General features: G+C 38.0%; 2 protein-coding genes across 4 annotated transcripts; both read left to right on the forward strand.

Moving 5' to 3' along the window:
* The first annotated feature begins 473 nt into the window (after nt 1-473).
* hsc70 (heat shock cognate 70) lies at nt 474-9,359 on the forward strand. Of its 2 annotated transcripts, none has more exons than XM_066677118.1 (9): nt 474-618; nt 2,388-2,597; nt 2,765-2,970; nt 5,570-5,722; nt 6,469-7,024; nt 7,313-7,515; nt 7,736-7,934; nt 8,015-8,247; nt 8,735-9,359. In XM_066677118.1, the coding sequence occupies exons 2-9, from the start codon at nt 2,393-2,395 to the stop codon at nt 8,918-8,920; spliced, it is 1,941 nt and encodes a 646-aa protein (XP_066533215.1). In that variant the 5' UTR covers nt 474-618; nt 2,388-2,392; the 3' UTR covers nt 8,921-9,359. The 2 variants fall into 2 exon arrangements, with proteins under 2 accessions (XP_066533215.1, XP_066533224.1); XM_066677127.1 differs by lacking the exon at nt 474-618 and adding an exon at nt 1,417-1,539.
* Nucleotides 9,360-9,915: 556 nt separating this feature from the next.
* LOC136702519 (chymotrypsin-like protease CTRL-1) lies at nt 9,916-13,916 on the forward strand. 2 transcript variants are annotated; one of them, XM_066677630.1, is made up of 7 exons: nt 9,916-10,420; nt 10,555-10,658; nt 11,266-11,345; nt 11,435-11,516; nt 12,050-12,236; nt 13,175-13,305; nt 13,580-13,916. In XM_066677630.1, the coding sequence occupies exons 1-7, from the start codon at nt 10,375-10,377 to the stop codon at nt 13,739-13,741; spliced, it is 792 nt and encodes a 263-aa protein (XP_066533727.1). In that variant the 5' UTR covers nt 9,916-10,374; the 3' UTR covers nt 13,742-13,916. The 2 variants fall into 2 exon arrangements, with proteins under 2 accessions (XP_066533727.1, XP_066533718.1); XM_066677621.1 differs by having other exon boundaries at nt 12,050-12,230.
* The last annotated feature ends 901 nt before the right edge of the window (nt 13,917-14,817 follow it).

The raw sequence follows: 14,817 nt of genomic DNA on the forward strand, positions 1-14,817 counted from the left end.
GACATAAAACTACTACATAACAAAGGCCTTTAAACTTGAGTTTTTATACTGGAACGGCCTTTTAAAAACTGCTCAGTTTCAGTGTGAGGCTCTAAGCTTATCACTTCAGTGCATGTGCTTATCTAAATCCATGCAGCCTAATGAGTAAAAAAAAAGCCAAGCAATATGTCCTACAGTATTTAATTAAGTTTTAAGTAAGTTAATACAGTGTTGCACTTATTCACCAAAATCAGCTATGGATATAATATTAAAATTGTCCCATTAAAGTATCCATAAACTCAGCAGTGGTCTTGTATTAGTGCTAACAGTGCAATAGTGAGACAGGCAGTTTTTTGGCTGAGCCAGAACACATGAGCAGTGGAGTCTGGAAGTTTCTGTGGGGCAGGGTCAGGTGACTGGACACTGGAATCTCTCTGGTTGCTGTGGGTATAAACACAGAAGAGTCTCGAGTCTCTGCCTCTGATTCCAGCAGGACAGGAGCGAAAGGAGCAGGAGCAGGGCTCTGGTCAGGGGTTTAAACCAAGGCCACACTAGTGCTGTCTGTGGACTGAGGAAGACACTTCAAATACTTCCCCACTTTATCTCTCAAGTGCAGCCAGAAAACAAACAAAAAAAAAGGTAAAAGTTTTTCTCTGAGCTGTTGCAAATGGCCTGTGAACAAGAAGCTTGGGTTATTTTGTCCTGTGTAGTTCATTGTTTCCTTTTTTTTTGTATCTTTATTTTGCAGCTTCTTGGCTTCTGCTTTTTCTGTTTTCTTTTTTGAAAGTAACAGTGTTCTGTGGAGGGTGCTAACTGTACATTCTGTGCCCGTTTGTATCACATCTAATAATAAAAATCAAAACTTTGAAAATTATGCTGAAATATAGAAATGTAGTGTAGCCCTCATGTCTTACAATGGAATTTATTTCAAAGGGTTTTTTCGCATGAGAATGGAGCATATATATATATATATATATATTTGTAACTCCCGGTAACTCACTTATAGGATCACTCTAAAACATTCTCATTTATTTACTTTTAGAAATTGCACCACAAGTGGCGCTAAATGCTAGATCTCACATACTCACTCACATTTAGGGACTGCTCCACAAGGGGCTGCTATTGTGATTCGTATCAAAGATGTGTCATTTTCACAGTTATTGAATTATTCTCTCTCACGCACACTCTAGCACTCAAACACACACTCATGCACACAAAAATACACTCTGACCTGTGACATATTTGCTGAAGAAATAAGATACTGTGGTTGATCTTGACCTCAACTATGCATATATAAGGACATGCTTCACTGCAGTTGCACAGAGTTAAGCACATGAAATGCCAATTTCCCTGATTTTATTTAGCACACTGCCAGATTTGTACAGAGACCACATGATCCCACTGAATGTGAGAGAGAGAGAACATTCTGTTTGTTTCCATCACTGTGCTATTGTGTCATGGGCTTGCTGTGAAGAAAAAAAACAGCATTAAAACAGATTTCTCCCAACATTTGGAAATTCTTGCTCTGAAACATTTTGCCAAAAAGTGCTACAGATAACGGTAAGCTTAAAAAAACTATATAAAATATACTTATTGCCTTAAAATACATCACAATATGCTTTTTTTGTTGTTGCTACTACACCCATGTTTCATATCTGGGATGGTGTTCTTTAGATTGAAAGCATTATTCTTTTTCTTTTATACACAATTATACACTTCTATTCATTATGGCAAAAAAAAGTTTCTTTAGTGTTTTTTCATTTATTTATTAATTTTTTTATTTATTTTTAAATGGTCTTGAAGTTAAGGCTTTTTTACAGCATGCCTGAGAGAAAAATAATAAGATTTTTGTACTTCTGTGAAACTGCTGTGCTGTGGTCCTTTTCAGAAAGTAGATGACATGTTTCTGAAAGTAGATGAAGCAAAAGTCCAAATGGGCAATTTTCCAAGTTTCATTCCTCGAAAGTTATGACAAAATGGCTTAAGGATAACTAAGTGAATGTATTGGTGTGCCCAACTCAAAAATGTAGCTATAACAGAAAGTCTGATCGCTGAACAGAACATCATGTTTAAGCAAAGGAAGCAAAAACTTGAATTTCTGCAGTTCAGTCTGAAGCAATGGGGTAAAATTTCAGAAAAGTACTGTCAGAAGCTTGTACAAGGGTTAGGGTTAGGCTACCCAAAGCCTTTTATTCAGGTTAACCAAATAAATGTCCAAGCTATGAAAGGTTACCACAGTGTAAAATATTGATACTTTAACTATTGGTCTTTTAACTAAAATAATCTTTTAAATTTCTTTTCCTTTTTTAAGTTGGAAATGAAAATAAAATGTATACTACTGTACCTACCATATATTCAGTTTTGCCAAAGTGGTAAAGCACTTTCTAAGTGATTTTCCCCTTTTCTAGGCAAGATGTCTAAAGGTCCAGCAGTAGGAATTGACTTGGGCACTACCTACTCATGTGTTGGCATCTTCCAACATGGCAAAGTGGAGATCATTGCCAATGACCAGGGAAACAGGACCACACCCAGCTATGTGGCCTTCACAGACACAGAGAGACTGATCGGAGATGCAGCCAAAAACCAGGTGGCCATGAACCCCAACAACACTGTGTTTGGTAAGATTCAGCATAACAGCTTTGACTGAATACTGACAAATAAATATTTGGAAATAGTAAGGACAATATGACAGACATAAATTTGCTACTTGCACAAAATTATATTCTTATTTTTTCAAATACATGTGTTTTTTTGTTTGTTTGTCTGTTTTTTTTTTCCTGCCAAGATGCCAAGCGTCTGATTGGCCGGCGGTTCGATGACCCTGTGGTGCAGTCAGACATGAAACACTGGCCTTTCAAAGTGATCAGCGATGGGGGAAAACCAAAGATGGAAGTGGAATACAAGGGAGAGATTAAGTCTTTTTATCCTGAGGAAGTGTCCTCCATGGTCCTCACAAAGATGAAGGAGATCTCTGAGGCCTATCTTGGCAAGGTAAGAGAAAATTGGGTTAAATATATTCGGCTATATCACAGTTATTTTCTGGAAATCATTGGATTTTTCATAAAATGTCACTGATAAATACGGATTGTATTTTATAAATATAAACAAATTTTGAATGTGATGTGTGTAACACAATTAAAAAAAAGGAACAAGGGCAAAAAATAGTTGTGGCCCAGCTGATTGTGCAAAATTCAGATTAAACAGGACATTTCAAAAGGCAGCAATGCAAAGGCTGTTTTACCATCTACTGTGCATTTTATTGTGAAAACAAATCAGGAAACCAGAAATCTCAGTGCTTGTAAGGCAAGCACAGCAACCATTGCTGAATGTGCATGACCTTAGAGGCCTTAGATGGAATCGCAAAGGAAACCATCATGCTACAGTGATAAATATAGATACATGGGCTCAGGAGAATTTAGAAAGAAACATTACCACTTCACACATTCCATAGTTTCATTACAAATGGCATGTGAACCTTAGATATAGAAGGTGAAAACTATACATCAGTTCAGTGCAGAAATGATGCCAAGTTTTCTGGGCCCAAGCTTATCTCCGATGGCCCAAAATTCATTTGTGCTGTGGCCAGAGGAGTCAATGCTTCAAAACACAAGGGACCACCCAGAATGTGAACGGTGCTAATGTCATTTCAAATGGAATAGTGTCCATGACATGGCTGACTTGATTATGTGTAAATGCTGTGTTGATGTGGAGGATTATTTTGGGATTTTTGAGAGACATTTTCTGGATGTCCCTTATTATTTTAGAATTCATTTTAATTAACAGAAAAGCTTATGCAAAACAGTGGTAAGCGTGCCTCTGTCCCAGCTATGTTGAATCAGTGGCAGGCATCAAATTCTACATTTATATATATATATATATACAAATCAACAATAAAAATCAACATGTCTGATAACAGGGTTTTTTTCTATTTTAAATAGCCTATAATAACCACTAACGTTTTTTTGTATTATTATTTTTGACATCCTGTAGATACCACTGTCATAAACACATTTAAATTTTCTCTATATACTTTGTGCTTCTGAACAGAAAGATGCTGAAAGGATGTTGCAGAAAAAAATACCACAGATACTTATCAAGTGATGAAAAACAGTTTTCAGAAAACAGCCGCATATGCTTCCCAAGCCTAAAAACAGATTATTTTAACACTCTGGTTATTACACCTCAGAATGCAGTGCTTATACTGCAAAGACCTTCCTGTTTACAAAACCTTACAATTAGCATGCCTCATGCAAGGAATACAACTAAGTGATTGAGGGATATTTTATGGGTTTATTCCTAGCAATCCTAATCCGGTAGTAATAAGAATGTTACATGACTGTGTTATGTGCAACTGATACATAGCCGCAGGAAACTCCTGTCAATTTAACCAACAAAAAGTTGTTGGCACCTTATTCAGATTTAAGGAAGGTGCACAAACATACACACTCCAGACTGGTGTGCACAGAGGGAAGTGCTATGTAAATCAAGCTGGAAAGTAGCATCCTGTTAAGAAAAAAAATTGCATTGACTTGAGTAAAAGTTTGCATTTGTTACAAATCCATCTCCTGATACATATCCATTTGTTGAGTGCTACATACTATCATTATATAAGCCATTCAAAACACCTTCCTTACAATTACATAAGCTGAAAAAATTACCTTATATAAATTTAATATGAAAGCTTATTCCAACAAGTATCCGTTGTCTTCTTAGTGCACAGTAAATTCACCAGTCTTAAATCAACACTATTAGTACTAATAGTGTGAAACTGACTTAACTCTTTTAAAAGATGATTGCTGGAAAAATAGTTTATAGATGTTTTAGTAGTTTTATGTTTACTGAGAGACTTATATAGATGTTAGCTTCATGAACAGTCACCTGAAAATATAATAAAACCAATGATAGTGATTCCAGAATTCAAAGTGTATTATTTGCACAGTGCCTCCAGAACAGTTTAATTTCCAGCCAAAACAAACATTAGAGCAAGTTGTATATTTTCTAGAAAAGATTTCTGAACAGATAAGATTTAAAATAATTAATTTGCATAAGAAAAAAGAAAGGGGAACATAAAGGGGAAAGACCAAAACAATAAAAGAGAAAGAAACCACACAAGACCTGGTAGACCATCAACATTTTTTCATCAGATAAACAGAATACATGTAAAGCTTTCAGTTTTGAGAGAAGGCAGAATATCAAATCCCACTCTTAATTTAGATCAGATAAAATTTTCACTAGGACTTATATAAACAAAGAGTGGTGTCTGATACACTGTACGTAATATCATTATTTCATTTTTGCTTCATGTATTTTTAGGTTTGGGAAGTCTTAGCACATTGCTGTATGCATAAGTACAGCGTAAAACAGAAATCAAAGGAAATGAGTTGCTCATTCTCATAACCTCATAATTTACATATAGTCTTCAGAGTGGCTGCTGAATAATGGGAGTTGAGCTTAACAAATGAACAAACAGCTTGTTTTGTACAGGTTAGTTGTATGTCATTAAAGTAGGGTGATCTCATACAAATTCACAATATCAAAAGGACACTGTCATCCAAAACTGTTTTTAACAAAGCTTTTTTTTTTTCTTCAGACAGTAACAAATGCAGTCATCACAGTACCTGCCTACTTCAACGACTCCCAGAGACAAGCCACTAAAGATGCAGGCACTATTGCTGGCCTTAATGTCCTCCGTATTATTAATGAACCAACAGCAGCTGCCATTGCTTATGGACTGGACAAAAAGGTACACTGAAATTTTAAACTGCACGCAGGTGGATTACACTGAAAAACAAAGATACAAAATGGCAGTGTAAGACAGCGCATTAGAAAAGGTGATAATGTCACTAAGCAAAAAGAAAGCATGTATGTTATACATGTAGAAACTGTTTTAAAATTGCTGTTATGAAACATCCATGCTCAGGTTACCAATGTATATATATAATGCTTTCATATTTGATAGTTATCTAAATCAAATAGCAGTCAGTCTTCTTGGGAACCTCTCGTGGGTCTAATGAAAGGAAACCGTATATTAGTAATATTAAAACCGTACCATTTACCAGTGGCTCTTAGACATGTTTATGGATGCTGTATTTGAAACATTTTGTTACAGAGGTAGGGTTTTACAGCATTAAGATTCTTATCCACTCCTATTTATATAGTGTTCATGCCAAAGCTAGGAACTCTTGCCTAGTATGATTACTATGCTTGCTACCCACTACACAACAAAAATGTAATTGCTGACCGTAGGACATATAAGGAAAACTTGTATGTCCATTTTTGTGTATTTTAAGTTTACTGCATCATTTAAACCCAGCAGCTGTTTTTCACATTGTGTAAGAATTTATTTCCATTGAAAGTTGAGTAAGTTAACTAAGGAAGTTACTATTTTTTACATATTTTCCTTTGGAAAGTGTATAACCTTTTTTTTATATATAATATTCCTCCATCATTTCTAAAAGCTGAGAGCCTTCTTCTTCTTCTTCAACACAGGTTGGTGGTGAGCGAAATGTCCTAATTTTTGACCTGGGTGGTGGCACTTTTGATGTGTCCATTCTGACCATAGAGGATGGTATCTTTGAAGTCAAGGCCACAGCTGGTGACACCCACCTTGGAGGTGAGGATTTTGACAACCGTATGGTGAACCACTTCATTGCCGAGTTCAAGCGAAAGTTCAAGAAAGACATCACGGGCAACAAGCGAGCAGTTAGACGTCTGAGGACGGCCTGTGAGCGAGCCAAGCGCACACTATCCTCCAGCACTCAGGCCAGTATTGAGATAGACTCCCTCTACGAAGGGGCAGATTTCTACACCTCCCTCACTAGGGCACGCTTTGAGGAGCTCAATGCTGACCTCTTCCGTGGTACTCTGGAGCCTGTGGAAAAAGCCTTGCGAGATGCCAAATTGGACAAGGCTCAGATCCACGACATTGTGCTTGTCGGAGGCTCTACTCGCATTCCCAAGATACAGAAACTACTGCAAGACTTCTTTAATGGCCGTGATCTGAATAAGAGCATTAACCCTGATGAAGCAGTTGCATATGGTGCAGGTGAGTGACCAGATCCCTAGTGGTCTAGTAGCAACTGTTTGTTCCTTTAGTGTCAGAAAGTGTCAGCATTTTTGTTCACTAAAGGTATAAGAAGTGTAAATGTACTAAATTGAATGATTTCCTGCAGCAAAAAAATATATTTCTATTGGGAAAACTGGAATTGAGATTAGCAGTATATCCTTGAGTGTACCATATCAGTGGCAATTTAATGTCTTCTTTTCTGTGTGTTTACTGATGCCATTGCTTCATTATAACACATTAAGAAATTCTACTCATATTGCCCTTCAGCTGTCCAGGCAGCCATCCTGTCAGGTGATAAATCAGAAAATGTCCAAGACCTCCTGTTGCTGGATGTCACTCCTCTGTCTCTTGGCATTGAGACAGCCGGAGGTGTGATGACTGTGCTAATCAAGAGAAACACTACCATTCCCACCAAACAGACCCAGACCTTCACCACATACTCAGACAACCAGCCTGGAGTACTGATCCAGGTACTCATTACTGAAAAGCCCAGCCTTGCTTGGTTGCTGTCTAAAAATCTAGTGTTAAGACAGGGCCATAGGAGTGCAACTAAGCTTAAGACTTACTTAATAACTAAAGGTCCTGAAGGCATACCTCTGAGCTGTCAGGGGGAAAATCCTAGCATCAGTTCAGTACCTTTTTTATAACAATATAAAATAAAACCGTCTTCATTTTTCATTTATCCCTCAGGTGTATGAAGGAGAAAGAGCTATGACAAAAGACAACAACATTCTAGGCAAGTTTGAGCTGACAGGCATACCCCCAGCCCCACGAGGAGTGCCACAGATCGAAGTCACTTTTGATATTGATGCCAATGGCATTCTCAATGTCTCTGCTGTCGACAAGAGCACTGGCAAAGAGAACAAGATCACCATCACTAATGACAAAGGTGCCAGCACAAATGATCCCCTAAAAACTCCAATCAGTTTGGTTTGTCTGTCTTTGCCTAACCACCGATATCTTTCCCAGGCCGATTGTCCAAAGAAGACATTGAGCGCATGGTGCAGGAGGCAGAAAGGTACCGGTCAGAAGATGAAATCCAGAGAGAGAAGGTCACAGCCAAGAACACTTTGGAGTCCCTGGCCTTCAACATGAAGAGCACCGTGGAGGATGAAAAGCTCAAGGACAAGATCAGTGCCGAGGACAAGAAGATAATTGTGGACAAGTGCAATGAGGTCATTGCCTGGCTGGACAGGAACCAGGTAAAGATACTTGTTTATACCTGGCATTAAAATTATTCTTGTGTCTTTGAACCACATGGTCTAATATAAATGTTTTTAATTTTTTTCTGAGAAAATCTACAATACTTTATTTGATTCAAAATTTGCATATGATTGTAGCATAGAGAAGCTGTACATATTTATATATGTACACATTTGGAAAAAAGATCTATGACTGTGCTTTGGTATATATATACAAATGTACCAAAACATACATTACATGAACAATACATTCCATATATTTACTCAATATTAACCTCTGGGTTCAGTAAATTTCTGACTTTTAGACATTCTTGTCATTTGCTAACAATGACATTGAAAAAAGGACCATCTTGTGTAGTTAGCTTAAGTAGATATGGGGTCCTAATAATATATTAAATAATGGAATCCCAAACACCTATTAGTTGTTATGCTAAATAACATTATTTGTGTAAATCATTCCCCTTATCTCTTTCACACTGTGCTACAGGCTGCAGAGAAAGATGAATACGAGCACCAGCAGAAGGAGCTGGAGAAAGTCTGCAACCCTATCATCACTAAGCTTTACCAGGGAGCAGGGGGCATGCCAGGTGGAATGCCTGGTGGTCCAGGGGGGTTTCCTGGTGGTGCAGGATCTGGAGCTTCCTCTGGTCCCACAATTGAGGAGGTTGATTAGATCTAACAAAGGACAAGGAGGAAGAACAAGAGTGAGAAATCCAAGCATCAGAAACCACAAAGAGTCTTTTTTCTTTAACTCCACACAGCCGTTTTGTAGCGTATCTCCTAGAATTTGTCAGTGAGAGCCAGTGTCAACTGAGACCAACATACAGCTTGTGACCAAATCAGTTTTGCCTCTCTTGCAATAACTCACAGCACATATTTTGAAGAAATTCATGTAGGTAATTATGCGTTATTTTGTATTATTATTTTTGTAATCAGAAAACTCTAGTCAATATTCTTTTTGGTCACACTAAGTTCCTAGCTTAGATGGAGGACTTCAGTTTGTGTAATCATTTCCTCTTTTGTAGCAATACTTCCTAACTGACTTCCCCTCTCTCGTAGACTGTGCATTGGGTGAGGTACGCAAACCCTTCTGTAGTAAACATTTCATGACTCTCACTAAATTAATAAAATAAAAATATTTAAGAAACTTATTTCCTTGTGCCTTTGTCTTTAAAGCAATAATATACTGTTTAAAGTAGGTCACATCCTAATCATGTTCTTGTAGCTAAATACCATCAGATACCAATTAAGTTTGAGGCAAATCTGTTGGTCCTTTTGTCAGGAAAGATTCACAAATGGCTAAGGACATCTCCCATGTTCAAGCAAAGTTGATAGAGGTAATAACAGAAATACTTTTTTGGTAAGAGAAAGGATGCATTCATAGGAGTTTCCTTCTCAAAACCCAAAATGACTGAGGGGGTTATAAATACCCACCTCCTGTATACGTAGGGTTCTGTTATGACTGTTCTCATTGAGCCTGTGTAAATTATGAGTTATGGGATGATTGTCACTGTGCACATAGTAAGAGAAATTAGTAATTTTATTTTTTTGTTTTTTAATAAAAGAGAAATACTTTTGTAAATATCTGTCATATCACTATATAGTAACTGCTGAATCATATACTTTGTATCCAAATGCCATAATTGTTTTTGCAAAAACTATAGGTAAATGCAGAACATTTCTATTTTGTCTAATTCCAAATGTTGAAGAACATATATATGTCATTGTTATATTAAATCAATAAGACATGGAGTAGAGACATATATGGTGGTTTAAATGATCAGTAATATGTTGCCCTCATTCTGTACAGACCATGGCTGTTAATGTTTTATAAATTACATGTAACATTCACATGCCAAAAAGCACATGCCTGTATTACACAACTGTAGAAAAAAATCCTCCAAGGCCATGTGGATATTTGGATATAGAAATTTACCTGGACTCATGTTGACTTACATGTCCTGTAGTTTTCCATGTTATGCATGATAGATATGAATGTTCCAGAGTTGTGGGATATTTCCAGGTGTTATGGGGCACCCGTTTTATTCCCAGCTATATCAGCCTCTTGCTGGACTATAAAGCAGAGCCTGGTCCTCTGGACATCAGACAAAGGTGCTTGTTGACGCAATGCTCTGGATCATTAGCTGTCTTGCTCTGGTGGCGTCCACACTGGGTAAGTATGCATGAGACAATCACTATCTGCGGTCAGGTACGACATATTTAACTGCGCCATTTATGCAATGACACAAAACCACTAACTTTTTCTGTTTCTCTGACAATCAATGTTTCTCAATGTTTTTCTCACAGGCTGTGGAGTGCCTGCTATTAAGCCACAGATTAGTGGCTTCAACAAGATTGTGAATGGAGAGAATGCAGTGTCTGGCTCCTGGCCCTGGCAAGTGTCTCTCCAGGTAAGGTTTTTCTTTGTTTTATTAGCTTTCCTGACTTCCAGGTTAATCTCATTTAACACAAACAATAGCCATCTAGGTTTTAGTCCAAGTTTGATACCTTATAGGATTTGTATGGCCAAACATTTGTGGAATCTTAAAATATTTATAAAATTAAGGGGAATTGCTGCAGTAACAGCTTTAATGTGAGGCCTTAGTCTAGAAGTTTGACCAGTTCTATGAGGACTTGATAACATTTACCCATGTTCAGCACTGAGTGATTCGATTTGGATCACAGAGACCTAGACTTATTTCAAAGGTACTAAATCTTAATCTATTACTTCAGAGAACACGGATACAATGCTCCACACCACAGTGTTGGCTGGCTTGATACCGCTGTAGTCAACACTTAGCATTGAGCATGGTGATCAGTTTCATTGTATGCATTTTTGGGGAGTTTATAAACACATAGTTCTATAATAAAAAAAGACATATTTTAACTTGTACATGATGTGTGCACAGACATACCAATATTTGCATATTGTGTACAGTTTCATTTTAAATATAATATTATGAAACAAATATAAGTATAATTAGCTTTGACAACGTTGTTATTTCTTGTAAATACCAGGACACAACTGGATTCCATTTCTGTGGTGGATCTCTGCTGAACCAGTACTGGGTCCTTACTGCTGCCCATTGCCGTGTTATGTGAGCTACTCTGACTCTACTTTAATCATGAACTGAGTGGTGAATTACTGCGTGTTTTACTTCATCATTATTTCTCTTCTGTTCTGAAGGCCTGGCCGTCACCGTGTTATTCTTGGGGAACATGATCGCGGCTCCAGCGCTGAGCCTCTTCAAATTATAAACATTGCCAGGGTATGATGCGTTTGTCATTATCTGATGATTGTTGTCTGTGGGAATATCTATAATTAATAATACATAATGGTGGTATCTTCAAAAGCACATTCATTTATAAACATGTGGTATTTATTATTGCATTATATAGCAATAACAATAATAAGCATTAGATGTTCTGTTGTACTCCATCTTTTTTACACACTTTAAACTGTCACTTTTAGAGTGGTTAGAACATTGTTAATTTAAAAAATCTGAAAAAAACAGACCAGAACACTTTAATATTAGTCTAAATAGACAACTGGACTTTTATTGCTCATATACTCAATGTACAGATGTGCTCAAAAAAATAGGCACTCATGGTCTAATAGCATTCATCACATTGTGGTGTAGTGTAATGCACTTTATTGGCTGAAGGTGGAAACAAGAAAACATAAAATATCAAATGTTCAATAACTTCAGGAGAGGCTACTTTTATGTTAATATTTCCCTGAATGTTAAAGCAGTAAAAGCTCCCTAAATAATGTGCTTTTTTAAATTATTTTTATTGCCAGGCCATCACTCATCCTTACTACAACAGCCAGAATTTTAACAATGATATCACTCTGCTGAGGCTGTCTACTCCCGCTCAGATGACCAACCGCGTATCCCCTGTGTGTGTGGCCTCTTCCAGCACCAATGTTCCTGCAGGCACTCGCTGCGTCACCACCGGCTGGGGCAAGACTGGATCCACCAGTAAGTGCTCACATTCCTCATCGATGCTGTTTAGAATATTTTAGTACCCAGCAATACAATGTAAAGGGGGCACACTCCTTTTAGGCTTAGAAGTCCTTGTGTGAACTAGGGTACTTCAGGGCTAACTCTAAATCAAAGAGGTTTTGTCATAGATTTGAGCAGGTATAGTTGTTGATGAAGCCCTTTGATGTAGACAAAGACTCCTGCAAATGCTGGTAAACTATAAATGTGTCCTATAAAACCTCCACTACACTAATTGTCCCAAAAATAATAGACTACTAATAGAATTTAAGGGCAGCACGGTGGCGCAGCAGGTAGTGTCGCACAGCTCCAGGGGCCTGCAGGTTGTGGGTTCGATTCCCGCTCCGGGTGGCTGTCTGTGAGGAGTTGGTGTGTTCTCCCTGTGTCCCCCGGGTTCTCCGGTGTCCTCCCACAGTCCAAACACACATGTTGGTAGGTGGATTGGTCACTCAAAAGTGTCCGTAGGTGTGAATGTGTGAATGAATGTGTGTGTGTGTGTCTGTGTTGCCCTGTGAAGGACTGGCGCCCCCTCCAGGGTTTATTCCTGCCTTGCGCCCAATGATTCCAGGTAGGCTCTGGACCCACCGCAACCCTGAACTGGATAAGCGGTTACAGATAATGAAAGAATGAATGAATGAATAATAGAAGTTAACTACTTTACAGTGAATTATGTTTAGTTGTGGACAAAGAAAGTATAATCTCCACAGAAAAGGAATAAATAAAGTTTTAACTTGACATGTAAATATCCATTATATAGACTCTGGCCATATTTCTCAGAAGTATTTTCACAGATGTGACAATGACACTTTTTTGTACAGAGCTGAAGGAAGCAGTTTTGTTTACGTGAACTGAAATACACCACTCATCTAAAAATGCTTTGTGGTCTGATCTTCTCTCTTTTCCTCTGCCTGGTGTATTGTCAGCGACCCCTCGTATTCTGCAGCAGACTGCCCTGCCCATTCTGAGCCAAGCTCAATGCAGACAATACTGGGGTCAGAACAGAATCACAGATGCTATGATCTGTGCTGGAGCCTCTGGTGTCTCCTCCTGCCAGGTGAGCTTGTCTGTTCATACATATGACAGGAACACTTATCGTCACTGGTAACTTCTGTATGAATCTAAATTACTGGAATTGTGACAAATATCAACAAAATAGGAAAAGACACACTGAAACCTTTGCATGTAACTCATTACTCATGTAATGTCATGTTAACACATATACAACTAGAGATCACTAGAACCTCAGACCTGTTATTTATGCATTTAAGCCATGCATCTTCCATCCTTTGTATGGGTCTTGATTTGTTTCTCTGCTCTTTTACCTCCAGGGTGACTCTGGTGGCCCACTGGTTTGTCAGAGTGGTAATGTTTGGACGCAGGTGGGCATCGTGTCCTGGGGTACCAGCAACTGCAACGTCCGTACCCCAGCTGTCTATGCTCGTGTCTCCTACCTGCGCAACTGGATTGATCAGACCATTGCCAACAACTAGATTGGCAGCATCATTATGAGTGATCAGAAGGGACCCAGCTACTGTCCACTAACATCTCCAAACCTGCAATGGCTTACTGTACTCCAACATATGGCAAAAGATGAGGTCGTATTGCCACTATTTACCGCTGATTCAGACACTGGAAACTTATAAAAACATATTTCCAATAAAATTTTAAGAGACAGTCCACTCACAGTGTGTGTTTTGATATCGATCCAAAGACTAATTTTGTGTATACACTATATGGTTTGGAAATATAGAGAGGTAATAACCAATCTCAGCACTGGGCTATGAAGAGGTAAATCTGCATTCTCTGCAGTGACTTGAGTTATTCGGAAAAGTAGGAATAGATACAATATAACTCAGAAAATCCTGTGGAATCTGCATGACAAATGTGAAAGTAATGTGTTTACAACACAATGCTGTATGAGCAATTGGCAAGAACACCATATATATATATTTTTAATGACCTATCATGTTTATCAGTCCCTCCTCTTTCAACAGACAGTAATTATTCTTGTTCTAGTAAAAAAAAACTGCCCCAGGGATTATGCAGGATGACCAGAGAGTGCACAGATTTCCCTTAAAGGTCTTTCTCAAAAATGTGGAGCCACCAAACATCAACAGCTCAGAATTACTTGGACTATTTTTAAGGCACTGTACTGTAATGCTGTAAATTTGTGATTTGAATGTTGGACAGTTGTTTAAGATTGTCTCACCCTGATGTAGCATCATTGATGCTAATCCAGTTTAACACTCTGAAATCTGCCCAGTATCAGCTAAAGGTGTTTTTTATTTTCTCTTTTTTTTCTCGTTCAAGACACAGCAGAAATTTTTTACAGTCAGCTCTGCTTACAAAGATATGCCTGTAATATACCCATCCAAAACTTGCAGACTCAACTTGCAGCTACTTTAATGTACACGACCAGCTTGTAGAAATTGAATTGCCACTCGCATTCAGTAATCTTATCAAGGAATTGGAGTTTGTGAAGCACGACTGATAAAACATCAGCACAATTTCTGTAAATATGCTGAAAATATGAGTAATTCAAACTAATTCATGCTACGAATTAGCA

The sequence above is a fragment of the Hoplias malabaricus genome, chromosome 1, assembly GCF_029633855.1.
Source record: "Hoplias malabaricus isolate fHopMal1 chromosome 1, fHopMal1.hap1, whole genome shotgun sequence".
Classification (NCBI taxonomy): Eukaryota; Metazoa; Chordata; class Actinopteri; order Characiformes; family Erythrinidae; genus Hoplias; species Hoplias malabaricus.